A 19,410-nucleotide genomic window follows, 5' to 3' on the forward strand; every position below is an offset into this window, starting at 1 on the left:
TAAAACGTGTAATATATTTTTGATGTACGTAAAATATTAGTAAAAAGACGTCATTATCGTCATAAATATTGATTCACATACGTTCACGTACGCGCGCGATCTCGGTTGGATACATGCGATATTTTGCGAAATTCGAATCCTTTATTTTCGCGCAAGCTTGCATCCCGTCGATGTGAAAAACGTCGTAGAAAAATCTCAAGTGCGCATCGTTTTCGAGAGATCCGTGGGAAGCGAAAGACGGGGGAGGAACGCTTTCTGGAAGCTCCAGAGAATTCTTACGTTCGCATACGACTCCAGGATCTACAGGATCCGACAAGAGAGTTCTCCCTTCTAGTCTGTATGTTTGCTCGATATCGGTTCTTCAGAAATTTCGACCATTTTTCCGTCTCGAATTCCGCGAAGCGCGCGATGATCGCGAATAATTGACCGCACCTGCAAATTAACGCGATATAAAAGGAAATAGTATTATTCAGTTTACGTGATCGAATTAATTTATTACTTATTAATCTGTTTACTATTGTAGCATGCGAATTGCAGGTGTGCGTTCGCGTGCGTACATTAGCAGTGGTCTCTCGATCCTAGTTAAATATTCGAGTTTTCGGGATTCAAAGGCCTGATTAATGTAACGGCATGAGGTTGACATGGCGACATTATCATCGCTACAATGGACGCCAGGTGTTCCAGACAGGGAGGGCCAGAGAGGCAAGGAGTATAATGCCGTCAAGCAATGCCACTTAATGAGCTGCCGGGAACAAAGCGGGAAGAACCGCTTTGTCATTTTTTTTCGTGCTCCAATTACTTAGCGTTTTAGAACAGTTGTACGTGATTATCTTTTCTTTACTCCGCTTCATCTAACACACCTCGAAATGCGCGCGGTGCGTGTTCTTTCACGAAAATTGATTTGCGTAAATTGAATAATATTCGCATAATTTTCTTTCAAGCGCGCGTGACGTATATTTTTGCCGATATTTTCCGTATAATACATCATAAAGTTTTGAAACGTGATATATTGATCGGAAGTCTAAAATTGTCCGCCTATTCCGACTTTCTTGTGTCATATCGTTCAAGCAAGGAACGGGAGTTTGAAACTGGGATGTCGAAGACGAGGGCTGCTGAGATCAGAGGAAGGTCCAGGGCTTAGGAAAGGGACGGGTGGGTACGTTATCTTGTCGTACTTCAGCAAGTACGGGGATGGGCGCTCTCTCTTTTCGCCCTAATTCCCTTCAATCCCTGATCCGTCCCATCCCCCAGAAGCATATCGCAATCGAGTTTCGTTTATTTTTCAAGAGGCACCCGTCCGACAGAAATTGGCGAGTATATTGGACGATATTCGATCTACTCGAAAAGATTAATCTCATTTTTTAAAAGCGTTACCGCGTTACGCAATTTTCGCGTAGTTAAAACTCGCAAAGTATTTTAGTTGGCTATCTGGTTTAAACGTAGTTACGTTAAATTTAATTATTACTTTCATCGGTCAGTATTTTACGTGGCGAAAAACTCGAGGCGTCGATTGAATCAAATTTGCTATCTATAAAACTCAGCGTACCCCCCTAAAAAAAGGAAGCAAATGGACCGATACGATATCATCTGCTATCGACATAAAATATCGTTTGGATATCGCTATATGACGCGACCTCAATGCACTGGCGGCAAACTCCACCAAGTTTCTTGCCGCGGTGATAACATCGAGAGGTTTATCTTCGAGCAAGTCCGTTTCGACAGATCGAACGCGACGATCCAGTGGATTATCCCATTCTCACACGAGGCTTGCGCGAAAGATGATAACAATTGTCCCGGGTATCGTTCCCCTCGCGACGATACAAATAGTTGTTGCACGAAACCGCGATCACCGTCGTCTCGGATTACGAGGCACGTTGTCCGCGCGCGGTAAACATCTTTTATTAAAGTGCACGTTGCGCTCCGTTGGCGCGTCAATTTTTCAAAGAGCCCCTGAGCTCTTTGTCTTCACCGCGTCTCCATCTAACTACCGGCGATGAGCGCACGTGGCAGGTGGTAGGAGAGCGATTAATCGTTCCATCATCCTCGTCGCGGACGGTCTCGCTCCTCGACAATGGCGGAAACGGAACCCTCTCTTCGTCGCGCGGATCACTCGTGAAGATAAAACGGATAAAACTATTTTCGCCTCCTTCCGGGTTTTCGAGTGTACGCCGCGAAATTTTTGTGATGAAAAAAGGAAGAGCGGCTGCTGCTGCTCGCGACGCTCCTTCCGGCAAATGAATAGCGACGTTACGAGTTCTATTTAACCCTTTGTTTCGCCGTAGCTTCTATCTTGATGATAAAAATAGTATGGTTTTAGACAAGCGCATTTGTACAATTATAGAATGTACGTTTTTTTTTTAAATAAAAGTTTATCTTTCCGACTCTCTTAAACAAAGACGTTGATACAAAACATTTTTATGACATATAATAGAGAGCTTTTACATTAATAGAGAGAATAAGGGACATTTTCAATATTTAAGATATGGTAATGTAAAATCTAAAATCTGATATGATATTATTCATTGAATTAACAATGCTATCTCTTTCTGTTTCAGGCTGTGCCTTCGTGAAACTCTCGTCGCACCAAGAAGCACTGGCAGCAATAAACTCTCTACACGGTAGCCAAACTATGCCGGTGAGTATCCGTCGTGTAATATTACAACAACGAGCATTGATCGACCCCTTCACTCTTGGAGCGCGCGTTTATTTTTTTATCTTTCGATCCGCCTCTTCAGCCGATGACCGCCAGTCATCGTGTTCACGGACGCCAGCGCGTATTTACGCTCGGAAAATGTCACGTACGCGATATTAACGGAAAGGAGGGTAAATATTCATAGAAGCGCTACACTGGACGAAGGGGGACTGATATGAATATCGAGGATAGGGATGCGCGCCATGGCCGGGCAGTAGATGGCCGTCTTCCGTTAACGGCAGAAGGACGTCAGGGGGGTTAAAGGGTGAGAGAGGTAACTGGTAGCTGGTGGTTGGAGATCGGACCGGGTAGCCGTAGCAATGGCTGTCGTGCCTGCAAACACCCCAGTAATGACTGGCCAAACAGAAATCTGCATAACACTTGGAGAAGCGCGGCTCGCCGCCTCCTTCCTCTCCGCAGCCCTCCGGAGAGAAGAGCGTCCCTCGGTCTCCGTCAAACCGCCGAACTTTCTCGGCTTAGGGTCGGACCAGGAATTCCCAGTTGTAATTGAATTGTCAGTGAGTTCCGTCCGGGATTCCACCTGCTGATTGGCGAAACTTTGCAAAGCCGCTCGCCGGACCCCCGATCGTCCTTGTCGGCGTTATATTGCCTATCGACCGCCGCTCACTCTGACATGCATTGACGCGCCTAAGGGAGTTTGTGTCTCAGACAATTATTAGACGATGTACAATTAAGATCGAGGTGAAGATTTACGTTGAACTGTCGCTTCTACATATTGTTCGAGTACCTTGGAATCTTCTAATTTAATTGAGGCCATTAGAGAGAGAATTTGTTAAAATATTAAAGAGACAGCACACACAAATTAAAATAACTCGACATTTAAAAAATTTCAAAAAATCGGAAAAAATCTAGCGACGACAGACGAAATATATTTTATTAGTAATCAGAAGCTAGTACTTCTGGTAAAAAAGAAATCTATGTACCCAGCCATATTGCCTATTTTTCTATGAGAGCCTCTGAGATTCTGACACAAGTAGGAAACATAAAACCGTATCGTCTTATCACTTTTCATCAGAGCTACTACAAAAGAGTAACGGGATTCATCATATTTCACGTCCTTGTACGAAGGAAAGCTCGCGCCGCTTTTGATATTTGACGGGGGATTCGCGGTTCACGTCATGCATTAAACGCGTGTACGTGCGTTGGGGTGAATCGCGTGGGTGGTAGTGCGGAACAGTTACGTGAATATTACTCGTTACAACCCTCTAATCTAATAGCCGAATACATGGGCAGAAGACGAAGCAGGGGCCGACTTTAGGACCGCGACTATTTGCCCACGAAAGAGATGCACGCGCGCGCGCGTGGGCCGTAATATGCAGATTGCTTAATTATCGCAACGAATTATGCAAATCTTGACGTCGATGTTACGAGATTTCGCGGCACAGTCGTGACCGGAGGGACGGGGAAGTGAGAGGACGAAAGCAGCGGCGAGTGTTGGGGTTAACGCTTTCGCCGAAATGCCGACCTTCGACCCTGAACTATTCGACCCAGAAGAGATAGAGAAGGGCACGTGGTTGCGTTCTGCGCTTAATTATTGCGGCAAATTATGCAGATCCCGAAACAAAATGAAATTCTGCACGACACGGGCGAAGAGCAGCGGGGAAGAGAAAGCTGTTCGTCAAACAATTTAATCCCAGTCATGTGCGAGCGTGATTCGATGCAGAAATTAAAACTACATTTTTCTTCCCCGTTAATACATGCATGGATAACAAAGAATTAATCAATTTGATATTTATCTGATCGTACTTGAATATCGTACGTTTTTACTTCAACCACTATTTTTAAAGATAACACGAGACAATAACAAGTAGTAACAAAAAGCTCTTATGCTCTTTTCAATCGATAAATCTTTTGCAGAAAACAATCGCTGTCGCGAAGTTAGGGAGCCCCAAGAGTAATTCGACTTAACTATGTTCGTTCCAGTTTCCTCTGACCCGGCGGAAGATCGACCCCTTCCAATTTTCCCCTCTCCTATCAGATCCGTCGATCTATATAGGCACGTATGTGAGCGCATAAAAATGTCGGGTATACGTACGGCTGCACACGTATGTCATTTCGCGTACGTGTGTGCCTCTCTGCTTTCAGCCACTCGAACACGTCGACACTCTCGGTCACGAAACTGCATTACGGACGCAACATCTCGGCTCATACCTACGAAATGAGATATTGATTTGCAATCTGATACTGTAATACGCGACGACGCGCTGTCGGCCTGCAGACGACGTACTGGCTTGTTGCGGAAGTGTGAAATCGTAACACCTTATGAAATCCCACATGCTGTAGATATGCACTACGTTACTATTTTTTTTTTTTTTTAAGCAAGCGTCAAAACTGCTTCCTTCTCCACTTTTTTTTTATGAATCGTCTAAATCACAGTGCCCAATTCAGTTTTTAACTACAAATATAAATAATTGATAAAAATTGAAGGATTGCGTACATTTAACAAGAGTTTGCAGCCTTATACTTTTACGCAACTTCGAAAATATATTTTTATACATATTTTTAACATACACATTACAGATATTTTGTTACATTTATCTCATAAATCTGCCGCGAGAATTGTTATTGTATTATCGCACAAGTATCATAAACATAATTTATGACTGATATATTATTGTTACATAAATATACTGTTTAAAAGTTGCGACAGATTGTACGTTTCCCATTAAAAACGCGATATTTTTAATAGATGCGATGTATGTAGCCGCTGAGATTAATATTACTGCACTTTCGCTGACAAAAACATTACCATAAAACTTCTCTGCTGCCAACACGCATGCATATACATTTTATTTCGTTTTCACGTGCGGGATAATGCGATTTATGCCTCTCGGATCGACGCATTTACGCGTCACGCAGCAGGCAATATTTCTTCGGCCGCTCAATATTTCAGCCGATTTTACAATTTGTCGTTCAGGGGGTATTAAACTGGAGAAGTTTTTAATTTCTAACAATACCGAGACGTTTATACACCGACCGCGGGTAGTACAAACACTTTTTCCCCGATTTCACGGCCCGTATAATGTGGTTTACGCTTCTCACGGCGACGTTTCCGCGCTTCTCCTCACAAGCAATATTTCTCCAGCAGCTCGATGTATTCCCGGATTTTGCCATTCTCTCTTCGTGGCTTTAAATTCATTTTTTTATTTTTTTTTTCAAATAAACGCTTTAACAGAAAAATAATTTCACCATCGCAGAGCGCGTAAATCCCTATTCGCGGGGTCAGCTGGGTTCTCCAGGCTAATGCTTTATAAAATATTACAGAAAAATTTCCATTACAGAAAAATTTGACCTAATGACATTAGAAACCACGAATTCTGTCATGCGAAATGTCGAGTTAAAGCGGTTTTACTCTTCCGTAGTACAAAGGGTCAGATCTCTTTATTCGCGAGAACACCACGTTCCGGACGCACACGCAATTCTGTATCAGCTGCGTAAGAGTATTATACCTCCGAGTTCCGAACTTTTTTCACGTGCTTGTTTTATTTGATCGCATCGATCCACAGGCTGTTTACACGTCTCGAATCAGAGACGCGTTCGTGCATCACGCAACGGGCAATATTTCTTCGGAGGCTCTCAATATTTTCGCTCATCGCGAACTTCGACGCTCTCTTTCTCCCTTTCTCTCATATCTTGCGTGTATGTGTCTCCTCGTGTGTCAACGTTGCGATATGCGACCGGGCCTCACGTAGTTATGTTTTCCGAAGCGTGACATTTCTTGTCACGCCTCGCGAACCCTCCAACGCCACGCTCCTCGCGCACCGAGATCTTCCCCTCGTATACATATATCTTCCGGAAATGCCTCGTAATAAAAGACAAAAACCGCGTGAAGTGTTTCGTCGCGGCGCACCAAAACGACGTCCCGGTGGTCCTATTTGCGTAACTTTGGCGTACCGCCGATCGTTGGCGTCTCTTTTCGCGATAAAGTGAGAAACGTGCGACAATCTATCTAGAAAAATTTTGCAATTTGAAATACATAATCAATTCAAGTGATATTTTGGTGATGTTGAGCCGACATAACGAAGAAAGAAATTTATGAACGCTAGATTGAACTATAATAACTATATTAAATAATACGTGTTAAATGCCACAAGATGTCACAGTTGATACCGAGTCTTTTTCCTCAGACCTCACGAGAGTAATCGGAATCCACGTGGCATTCAATGTGTTAAATTGGATTCCAAATAGACGGGAATTTGTCGTATAGAGTTCCACAGAATACGATGGTCAATTGAAGTTATTCCGAACTTTAACGAGTACAGAACCAGAGCCGAATGCCTACGAGCGTTGCGGAAGAATATGCGCGTTTCTCGATCGGAACGGGGAAAATTGAAGGATGGAATTCGATACTTGTCGAGAGAGACTCTCGAATGGACATTGACGCGAACGATCAGGCATGCAAATTTTAAAACTTCGTTAAGTCGAGATATCTGCGGATCTGGACGTAACGTGGACGTAACGGGGGCTCTTCCATCTCCGGCCGGATGTTGCCTTTCTCATCCGGGGTAGCACGCGCGCGCGCACGGAAAGTGGATGGAAGGAAATTGTCTCTGCATTAACGGAGGCTCGGAAACTGCTCCCAACATTTAATTAAAGACATTCCCTGAGTAATTCCCTTGGCGGCCTCGTAATTGCATTGCTTTTATCTCCAGTACAACTGTTACTTGTTTGGCGGGTCGCCTTTCGTGTGTATCGGGAGTCAGAACGACTGTTGGGCCTGAATCTGCGCGGTGGGTGGGAGAAGAAGAATGGATGACCGTAGAAAAGAAGCGCGATCGACCGTGAGAGCCCGGGAGCCCATCAGCAAAATCCCATCCTTAGTGCAGGATTCGAAGCGATTATTCGTACGATAAGGCTCTTGTCGTGATTCCTCATTGTGCGCCGACTCCCCCTCCGTTACAAGGTGGTATCGCCGAATCGATACGAACGTATCCGGCACGAAGAACGTCGCGTTTGTGATAGAGACACCTCGTCAACAAAGCAAGGCGATGTTAATGTTAATAATTGATTTCCGTGTACATTCGAGCACGCCAATTTCAGCGGATCTCGATAAAGGCAACGTTTTTTTTAAGTCTTTATTACGATACTAATAAAAGACATCTAGCTAGATGGAAAGATACAGACACATAAATACATAAATGTCTATTCTATTCTAGATAAAAAAATCTCTCTTTTTTTTTAAATATATAATACATTAAAAAAGCACGATGCTTGAAAATAAATGAATAATAAGAAGAGAGAACACTATATGCAATATAAATAAGATGAAGAAATGCAACAAGAAATATGAATTAATAGAAACAGAAAATTCAAAAGAGCGAAAACGGGAATTATATTTAAAGATTAAACAGTCATTTAACAAATCAGAGAGAAAGAAATAATTATTTTAAGTAACGTTTTTGTAATTAGTTTTAGACGTAATATTTGCAAAGTACATTACGAATAATTTGTGTAACATCGTAGCTTTATTATAGTTAGCATCACATTTTACATTTCTGATATATTTTTTAAATAATTTTTGAATAATTTTTAATTATTTTCTATATTTTTTAGTTTAGTATTTATTTCTTATCTTATTACACGCACACACATACACACTCACGCACACACAAATGTCAGGATAAAAGTATATATGATACATTCAAAATAAATATTTGCGGAAAACAAAAACGCAGATCAATTTACATGCTCACATCCATTTTTTTGTAAAGTTATAGCGTTTTGAAAATTTGGCGTGCAGCATCAAACATGAAAGAATGCCGTGCGTATTTAATTTCACATGTAATTTTACGCCTGCGCTACGAAAAAAAAAAAACGTGTGTGAATGCACGTGTAGTATTTTTTTATAAGTACTTTGAAATACGATATGTCACTGTTGCCAAAAACGTATATACAAGCGTGCCAAAATAGAGATTATGACATGATATAACTGCTAATATCTTTACGTAGAAAAATCGAAGTGAGACGATCTTGACATCGTTTAAAAGCTGAAGGTTTAGCGTTTCTAATGAGTACAAAAAGTCACTTATCTTCGGTCTTTAGTTTTAAATATAAGAAAAATAAAATTAATTTGGCTCTAAAAATCATACTCACATAGTTTCATATATGTATATTTTTTTAATTATTTACAGAATTATAATATTTATAAATAAATATTATAAAAAAAGAAACGCAAATATTTTAGCAAGAGTTATATCTAGTTTTATCTTGAATAATTTTTTTCCTTCAATTTGACGTGAGAAAAAACTTTAACCATACTTGTTACTGCTGGTGTGTTCGGCTACACAGAACATTCGTGTAATACCGCGCTCAAAGGGTTAAATTGTCTCGTTTCTCGCTACTAGTCGATCCTCTGCGCGTATAGGTACTCGAAATCTTTCAATGTTATCGATTTAATAACAGTGATAGATATCAGATTTTTTTACACACTTACGGTTTTCCAATTAGTTATTTTCCATTGACATTTAAAAGGATCACAGAGGCGTTTGTAATTTGCGATACATCGACGAATTAAACCGCTCTCTCCCGTATTTCGATTCGACAGAGAATCACACGGATGAAGGGCAATCGGCGTTCCGGCCAGTCTTGCGGTTCCAGTTGAATCTATTGAAATTACCGTGTAGCAGATTGGCAAGTGTGATGGTGCGGCTAACGTGAGAGCCTCCAATCAGCAAGTAATTGCTTCATTCCGCTGGCAAGGTCTTCCCAATATTGTGGCCCTCTGAGCTAAGCTTCGACGTCGAGATGTTGCTCCAAGCATCTGGGCTAGAGATATCACCAACTTTTACTTTAGTGCTGTCGATTGATCCACGGCTGATATCTTCGGTTAATGAGAAAAGCGTCGAGATAGACGGCAACCAGCAAGGATATAAACAGCATCAATCGTCTCTACGCGTCCTTATGGGTGACAAACCCGGATTTAACCGTAGACAACGGCGCGGCGGATGAAACATCAAACGTGACGCACATCCAAGTTCATTGGCTCATGAAATCGTAATAAAAGAAAAAGCGTGCGGTTTAATATCGACATTTTTAAAGGGGCAACTTTAATAGGGGGGAGGGGGGGCGACACGTAGGACAGACATAACGAGCAAGGGGAAACGGCGGTGGCGGCAGCTTCAAACGTTCTCCGCATGATACCCCCGGCTCTCGGGAGGACGGCTTTTCCTTTCCGCGTGCAGTTCAGAACGTTGGATCGGAATTAATGAACCGTAATCCCCCAATAATGAGGCTTCGGCTCCACTGGCTCCGATACGACCTCGTCGATCCTACCCTTGCAACCCCTACCGCGCCGCGCCACGTTCTAGCCTCATCTCCTCCATGCCATACACGTGTGCGCCGACGTACATATGTGCTCGCGTAAATGTCACATACACCTTATAGGCACCTACGTTACACCTGCGTGCTGCACAAGGCCTCCGAGCTCGAGACTGTCGACGCGAGACAAATTATCTTTCCGACGATGCACGCGTCGATGCCGTTCACCAGCGGCGTGTAACCAGCGCGGCTCGACGATTTTTCTCGCACGAAAGCGTGTAACGCACGCGTGGATAGACACACGCCCTAGCGTCTGCTTGAAAATTCGACGTTTCAAATTTTTTTTTGTTTTTGTTTTTTTGCGTCAACGCTGACCTCGAACTCATTAATATTTAGAGCGTGCGACGCATTCGGTGAACTTGAAGCATCGCGGATTAGCTCGAAATTTCTCGTACGCAATAAGGATTTTTGTAAATGTTACAGTTAACTTTCAATGAAAGTATTTTGGCGAACTGTCTTAGAAAACAAGAAACGTAGAGACTTCCGATACACTGTAAAAAAATTCAGTAAATTCACATATAATAGATCTAAAAATCACACGATTAATTCCGTAAATATAAAAAAATTATGTAATTTCATAGAAATTATGTAATTCTACAAAAAATGTGCCGATTTGCTTTTATGAAGTATATATATCTTACTTTATACGGAAAATTACGTATATTTAACGGGATATTTAAATATTATATGTAATTATCTAAATTTTTGTAACATTACGCAATACAAGAATATTTCATATATCGTTGTGAATATAATACGATCAACGTTTACTGTGCGTGAAAACTCTGCCCACCTAGTATCACTATATGCGAGCACAGTAAATAGTCATTCTATTGTTCATAACATGTATGATAGAGAGACAATATTTGAATGTATGATATGTAATACAATTGCAAAACGAATTGTTATCTTATCATTTCTATAACTTTCCATACGCGTTGTAAATTTACTTTTGCAGTCTGCTTAATTACAAATTACAAAATTAATCCTACCTTTATACGTTGTAAATTTACATCTATTTAGTAATTTTTTACTTATTATAATAGGTAATTTTTAGAGAAAATTTTTTTACAGTGCATGACAATCGTCGCTGTTTTTTAGTGAATCGTTTAAATTCGTATTCTTGCGAAGAATATGAATTTCAGTTGAGCGGCTGTCTCGATTCTTTTGGATATGGCAAAGTTACATCTAGGAAAAGACCGAAAGGATTTATATGTGTGTGCAAGGAAAAGGTAAAACTTCTTTGATACATTATACCTCTTTTGATTAAATTTGATCCCTCAAGACTACACAAAATATTTAGGAACGTGGATGTATTCGAATAAAATATTACAGAGTTCCGTATATTTAAGTAATTTACGTTTACTAAATAAGATGGGAAGAAGATTTTAGATAAATTCAATATTGCAACATCGAAAACAAATGGCGCTTGAAGAACGTAAAGATATCACGACGTTTCACAGTTTTGCTTCTTTGCTGAGCTTCAGAGAGTAACGCAGACGCGTATAGCTGAAAGGCAAAAAGGGTGGGGTATCGCAAAACTCCCGATATTAGTTGTAGTTACAGTAACACGGAAAGTTACATCCACTCCTGGAAACTTTTATGGCTTTGTATACTGCAAGCTCGTCGCTGATTTTCTCGCGACGCTCGCGGTTATACGCGCGTTTGACCCCGTTCGAACAAGCCCGGCCACAAACGGAACTTTTAATAATCGAGATGCCCATGTATACATAGTGTGAGCCTTTCAGCGATAACAAATACTAAATGCGCCCCGGCGTGTCCGCCGCACGCGTTGCCGAAGGTAAAACCGCGGATTAAAAAGTCAAAGGAAGAGAGGATGATTTTCACAAACCGCGATCTCTCACGGGGGGGTTACGCAGTAACCTTCCGAGTCTCCGACCTTGTACTACGTATTATCGACTGAAGCTGTAACGCTGTATTTCCGCCAAGTTTCAAGGTATACGCGTATTTCGAAACGCGAGATGCGAACGTTCGTCTTTGTTTGGCTCCCTCTCGCTCGTGCAGCGAATATTTCGAGAATTTACGAAAGTTCGCTCCTATGAGAGCGAGATGGTTCGCTCGCATTACACATTTAAGCGAAGCCTGCGTGGGCACGATAGGAAAAGGCTTTCTCTATGAAAGCCGTTCGCTTTCGCGTGATTTTGTTCGCCACGCCAACACCCATTCGGATCGAAACGACGTAGGAAAAAAAAGCAAAAATAATGAAAGCAAAATTCGGCGGGGCGACACGCGAGCGAGTGTTTCTGACAGCGTCGATTGGCATCGCACAAAATCGCCCCCTCTTTCATTTCCGAGGCGAACATTTAACGCACATAGCACATAGCCTGACGCGCGCGTGGTACATGCATTACGCCGAGAATGTCAGAGCGGACTTTCCGGACTGCGCGCACACGTCGAAAAGGTTTCGTCAGGATTGTCTTTGAAATCGCCGAAGCGTCGTCACGATCGATCTAATAGGAACGGGACACGATGTATCACAAGGTGACGTTCCGTGGAAATCTGTCAAGCGGATATATCGCGTTACCGGTCCGACTCTGACTGTGTCCTCGTCGTTAAATTACAAGCAATTGCACCAGCCAGCGTATGCGCTTCGCTGATGAATAACGGCCTCGAGCCTTTTGTCGAGAATTGCCGCAGGGTGAAGACAGTCGACCGATTATCGATGTACGCTCCAGTTGTTGTCAATGCAATAACAGTCATGCCACAGATCGAACTTTTCTTTACGGTTTTTTGACTCCATTGTCCGTTCCACTTTTTAGCATACGTATAATTAAATCTATCCATAAAATAATTGATCGTTTTGAGAGTTTTACTTGCAACTTCAAACTCTTCAATTATTTGATTAAATTCGATTAAATCTAGATTATTTTTAAAAATTTTTAATTTAATATAAGTATTTATTATTTTTTTAAATATTTGATGAAAATCCTATTGTTATATTTATTTTTAATAATATTTTTATATCTATTTTCAATTGATTTCAATTTTGGTAGCACAATTTAATGGTGAACAATTTAATTCAATCAACATACTAGCGTATTACGAATTTAATGATGCTTTATCAACAAACTCTTACATGTGTGTGATATAGAGATTGATTTTTCCAAAAATCTTCAGGAAATAAATGTGTTTATCTATCTAATACTTTTATTTTTAATTTATTTTTATATGAATTCTGATTGCGCAACAATTTTTATGTGCGATACGAGGCTTTTGCGTGTTAGAGAAAAGATCGTTTATCACGGTAGTATCGATTTAATGTCAATACATAAAAGATGAAATCAGTGAACGTTGTATCAACATAAAAGTTATATCTGACCGAAATCACAAAAGCTATAAATTAATCTGAAAGAATTATATGAATACTTTTACGTGCTATAGATCGGTCTTCTATTACCATCGTGTTAGACTTCCTGAAGAGAAACGCTGACGTGAGACAAAGTCAAAAAAACTGTAGAAAAAAAAGGAAAGTGGGGAAAAAGGCACGCGAGTGAAGCGCACGGTGAAGTGCACCATGCGAAGTCGCGTGACCAAAGCTAGAAGTCTCGTTACGCAAGTTGTAACACTACAAACGTTATATAAACTCAGGAACGCCCAGCCAGCATTTGCATTGATGACGTGAATATAATGTATCACCGGGAGCTCGAATGCCGAGCTTTTCTCCGCAGCCACAATGGCCACTGACCACCTGTTGCCTTTCCATTTATATTTTAGACATTGTGAGAACGTCATCGCCTTACATATCCTCGCAAGCATCTCGAAAGAGAAGAAGTCTTTTTTTCGTGCAAAAGGACCGTGAATCACTTATTCGTCTTGTGCTTTTTATACTTGTATCTGTATCCCTTCACATCTAGCGAATATTATATAAGATTTTATACAATGAATTCTATATTGTTTTACATGAGTCTGATTATATAATATCATCAAATTTTAATTAATTTTAAAATTAATGTCGAATTGCATAGAAAAACTTTATATAGTTTTTAGTTACGGTTCAACAATTTCTGTTAATTAAAATCACATGAAAGATTGATTTAATGAATTTATTTAACACTTCTCTGCTTTTCATTTATTAAATAAAAAAGAATAGATCGCTATCATAAAATATGGTATAAAAATCTTCAATTATTCGTTTACTCGTAAAACCTTTCAGTTGAAATATTTTTTTTCTAGTCATAACACATGGTATAAATGATAGCTCGTTGAGGAGATTGCTAAAATATACTGTGCTTGTACGTCGCAAAATTGCATAGTATCATAAAAATTCTAGTGTTATATGAAAGCGAAAAATCAATAATCTGCATTATCTGTTGCAGGGTGCGTCATCCAGCATAGTGGTAAAATTCGCAGACACTGATAAAGAGAGACAGATAAGACGCATGCAGCAAATGGCCGGGAACATGAGCATCCTTAACCCCTTCTTTAATCATTTCGGCGCTTACAACGCTTACGCTCAGGTGGGTCGTGTTACCGTTAATGGCTCTCGCGTTACCGCATTACCGCCTTGTTGTCCTCGTTACCACGACTCACAATCTGATGGTTCGTCCCTCATTACTCTCGGAAATGATCGGCCGAAACTCGATGCTGTCGCGTTAACGCCGGCATGCAAAAAGGTCCCTCGCAATCACCTTTCGTGGTTTAATTTTTCCCAGGCTTGTAACTAGTAACAAGATAAAAACGTCGTTTTGAATTTCTACATTTATTAACATCGTGCAATGTAGTATATACAAATATTTATCCAACGACATTTTAAGAACGGTATATTTTATTTCCTTTTTATTAAGTTGAAATAAAATTTTTTCTTCTAACAAAAGAAATTGTTCTGACTATGCAGAAAATCACGTGTTTTTTTTTTAATGATTTTATTTGCTAAATTAATAAAAAAAAGAGATATATATAAAATTCGAAGAAAAACGTTTTCTCTGACAATGATAGTCTTTTTGTATTGTAGCAGCAAGCAGCGCTTATGGCAGCCGCGACTGCACAGGGAACATACATCAATCCAATGACCGCGTTGGCAGCTGGACAATTACCGCATACATTGAACGGCATGCCAAATCCCGTGGTCCCACCAACTTCTGGTAAGCCTACATCCGGCTAAAAAAAAAATAAATTAAAATGCTGGATACCTTACGACATGCAAATATTCGCGAGAGAAAAACTTATTTGCCGTATTTGAAACATTATTATGTTCTTCGAGAATAAAATTCGAATTCAAACCAAACTTTTTTCAGGAAACTTTTGTAACTTAAGAATATCTATATGTAATGTTTTTGCTATAAGCCGTATTCTTTTCTTGCGAATATGTTCTATTACATGTGTATTCTTTTTTTTATTACACGGAAAAAATTGTTATGATTGTTACAACAATATTTTTTAGAAAAGAAATGTGAATTGATATTATATTGAACACGGATGTTAAGATATGGTTCTCACAACTGTGATTCTTATTATAAGTAACAGTCAGTTAGAATACCGTTATATATAGTTGCCTCAACTTAAAAAATTATTACTATCTCTCCAGTATCGTCTGCAAAACAAATAGTCGAAAATAACATTATTTTGTTGAGGCAGCCTTAATTTTTTTCTCCGTGTACATGACGTTTTTTTTTAATACGTAGATATTTGTATATTTGTAGATATAGGACTTTACAATATTCTCGTTTAATCAGGAAATGTTTATTCGGCTGTTAAATTAATACAAAATATTGATCCATAATGAAAAAATATAACGTATATACCTTGCTAATATTGATGAACGTCCGTCATGATATTTTAATGACAATTTACGAAGATTACTTGGAAAACATTTTTCCAATTCAGATTAATCAATTCCAAGTTAATCAACTAACAGCACCAATCCGATAAAACGTGCATTTTACCGAAAAGGAAAGAAGCACTCGAGGGCACACGAATTATCCGCCATCAATTTGATAGCCGTCCGTCCGATTTCAGTAATATAAAACATATTTCCCGTCCGGTCGCCCTTTCCCTCCCCCTGATCCGTTCCTCTATAGTTTCCCTGGATTCTCGCGACGGACGAGGCGTGCAGTCGGTTGCCTTATAACCGACTCGTAAATCAATACAACATTTTCATCGAACGTGACTCAAGCGAGAGATATTGCTGGTGCCGCGAAACTTTATCGAGAGCTCATTGCGGGGGAAGAAGAAAGCCAAAGAAACGCCTCCTTCTCGCCCTTCTTTGCTCACACCTTCTTTTTTCCCTTTTCCTTCTCACTCGGCCGCGGCATGGCGATGCAAGAAACAGCGAAGAGAGAGGTGCTATGGAGAAGTAAAGTAAGCGCGGAAATCGGCTCCGTTATATGTCGAGTCTCGTCGAGCGGAAGGTAATACCGTTTGATAGGGAAATAATATTTTATTTCTCTGCACCGAACCCCTTGGCTCCGCCGCGCGCCGCGTCCGTCCGCTTTACTCCACACTGAAGATTACCGTAGCAGCGAGCTTTTATTTTCGACGAAACGACGGCGTAACCGCAAACTGCGTGTATACAGGGTAGCATTGGCAGGTGGATCTCAGGAATCGTTCTGTAACTGTAATCCTACCAATAATCGCGTGCATTGCAAAGCGTTATAAAAAATCGAAGTCGAATCTTTTAATAACCGGGAATTCAAAATAAAATTATTTTAGTTAAAAAATCATTTTAGTTAAAAAAAATTAATACTTCAGTAAACCGTTTAGAGACTGTCTCTGAGACACAGCTTCGTTTACAGTTTTATGGAATTCGTATCATCGTGAAGTTTAATGAAGTAGCCCCGATCGCTGCGCGCAATGCATTTTGCAACATCGTCGAATAGCGCTCTCCAAGTCGCTGTAAGTCTTTCACCCTGTATAGAAACCGCTTGACCTGCTCAACCGGATCGACAATGCTGCAGCGTATATCGTGCAGTCGCGGGAGTTTAAGTTTACGACGTACCGTCATACACGATGCACGTAACCGACCATGAGCGACAATGTGAGCGCATGCAGCGTAATCCGAGTGTTATCGTGGCAACGAGATTCTTCTCCATCCCGGAGATCTTCCATCTTTCGCAACCATAGACCCGATTCGAAAATATTGAAGTGTCGGAGCTTACTTCTCGTTATCCAGCAGCCAATTACGATGTCTTATCTCATTAAAAAAAAATTTGTATTCATCTCGCATCGAACGGAAGATCGACGAAAATCGGACTCGTAAAAACAAAAAGAGTTACACTCGATTAAGTTGTAATAAACGCTGATATTATGGTTATCGTGTGCCCTTGACTGCGTATTTTCCATAGTCACGTGCTAACTCGATAGAAATAATAGATGTTGTCCAAACATAATTATGTCTCATTACCTGCGCCGAGTCATATTGACGTGACACCAAACGTTGGTCACCGGCGCGATCAATGCGTTATTAGCGCAACGCAAGGCTTTGATCGCTGATCCGAATCGCATCGTTGACACAGACGGGAGGCAAACTATTATCGATAAACACGACCTTTTCGCGTAAACTAAAATCGTAATTCAAGAACTGAGCGTGTACAGTTACAGTAACATTCCATCACAAAAGTCACGTGCTACGCGAAGGTGAAGCGTATAAAGAGAAAGAAAAATTAGACGTAGTTTTTTGATCGAAACGATAGTTCCGCGATATCAACTAAGGTTCTGGTCTACGAAATCGATAATCGTCGACGGCTCGCGGTTCGTTCGATCTCTCAAACGCTGCACGTACGGATCGTTAACGACCTTTCTCGACGGCCGATCAATTATGCTATACTTATCGCAGAGAAAAAGTGAAAATAAATGAGAGAAGGGAAGAAAATCAAAGATTGCGTTCCCGATCGGGTGCTTCGCGCGCAAAGGACAATCGTGGTTGGTGTTGAAAGTGCAAGAGGGTAACCGGTGTGTACTGATCAGGTTTGCTCGTAGGTACCGGCACAGGGCAACCGGTTAACGGAGCATTACCGTCGCTACCGTCGCCAACGATGCCCAATTTTAACATGGCCGCTCAAACGCCGAACGGCCAGCCGGCAGGCTCGGATCCAGGTGTCTACACCAACGGAATACCGCAGACTTATGCGGGACGTGAGTATCAACTCAGGCGCAGTGTGCCGCCCCTGCGCAATACCCGGCCAATCGGCGGCGGACTTTATTATTCCACGGGGATGTAAATAACTTCGCGCAGGCCAAGTACCATGCCAAGTACGCCGGGCGGTACTCGCGCGTCATACTTTCGCCGTACTTCGGTGAGGAAGCTCCGCTACGTTCGTTCGCGTTTATTTGCAAGGAAAACCTACCATTAACGTTTCGCAGACTCTTGCTAGAGTTCTAAATAATTAAAACCGATATTACGAGCTCTGATTGATCAGTTCTAATGTCAATCGTGTAATTGACTTGACATTTATGATAATAATATTATTATATATTTATATTTTATCGACAATTATGTTATTATCTTATGTGTTCTTTATCTTTCATCTATTTAGTCAACGTAATGTGCATTTATTTTTCGTTTATTTCATTACCTCATGTAAGGAAATTCTCATAATTTGAAGTTATTTTTAATATTTTCTGTTTGCAATATTACATAAGCCGGTTATACGCTTATTTAGAATTCTAGCTCGTGCAAAGTGCAAGATTTATGTTTATTCAAAAATGATTCAAATTTAGCAATGAACAATTGAACTCGTAACAAGTAAATGAATGTGAATTAATGAGTAAAAATTTATTGAGAGAGATCCTTTCTCTCTATGTGCATTTTCGGAATTATTCTCGGAATTTTCCACGCTGAGCATCGATCTTTCCATTCGACGAGATGCGTTAGAAAATTAGGTAGAGATATAAGCGTTCAGTTATTGATCAAGCTAAAACTGTACAACTGTACAACTGCACATTTGATAAATCTTTCAAACGTACGTCATTTAAATTGGAACTTGCGTACCGCAAGAACAAATGAATTTCACGATATGGAAATGTATAATTATTCCTATAGCCAATCCTTCATTAATCTTCGTCCTTTATCGCTATTTGGGTAGTCATTACTAGTTGAATACATAGTCGGTGGAAATATCGAGCGATATCGATCGGCATAATGGGTATTGCGACAGGGGCCTCTAGGCTAGGCCCCTCTCCCCGATAAGAGCTGAGCTTACTGAAGTGTAGATGCCCTCCATCTGTCCATTCCAGCGCAGGGGTTGGCCAACGGGGAGGCGGCACTTCAGCATGCCGCCGCGTATCCTGGAATGCAGGCTTATGCTGGAGTGGCCGGTAAGTGTTTCCCCAGCTTCAATTTTTATCTCTACGGCTTGTCAAGGTGCTGTCTACCCTGTCCGTGTCTTCCGTGCAATGACTGTAGCGCGTTTCGTCCAGCCAGC

General features: G+C 40.8%; 1 protein-coding gene across 29 annotated transcripts in view; it reads left to right on the forward strand.

Annotated features, from left to right (window-relative positions):
- LOC105201456 (CUGBP Elav-like family member 4) overlaps positions 1-19,410 on the forward strand; it is a 574,742-nt gene that overhangs the window by 542,328 nt on the left and 13,004 nt on the right. For 22 of the 29 annotated variants that reach the window (XM_039448049.1, XM_039448052.1, XM_039448055.1 and 19 more), the window contains 5 exons: positions 2,556-2,635; positions 14,368-14,508; positions 15,003-15,132; positions 17,954-18,121; positions 19,199-19,303. In XM_039448049.1, the coding sequence (XP_039303983.1) occupies positions 2,556-2,635; positions 14,368-14,508; positions 15,003-15,132; positions 17,954-18,121; positions 19,199-19,303 (624 nt within the window). The remainder of the gene's footprint in view (positions 1-2,555; positions 2,636-14,367; positions 14,509-15,002; positions 15,133-17,953; positions 18,122-19,198; positions 19,304-19,410) is intronic. The other 7 variants (XM_039448053.1, XM_039448057.1, XM_039448058.1 and 4 more) reach the window with 4 other exon arrangements.

The sequence above is a fragment of the Solenopsis invicta genome, chromosome 4, assembly GCF_016802725.1.
Source record: "Solenopsis invicta isolate M01_SB chromosome 4, UNIL_Sinv_3.0, whole genome shotgun sequence".
Taxonomy (NCBI): Eukaryota; Metazoa; Arthropoda; class Insecta; order Hymenoptera; family Formicidae; genus Solenopsis; species Solenopsis invicta.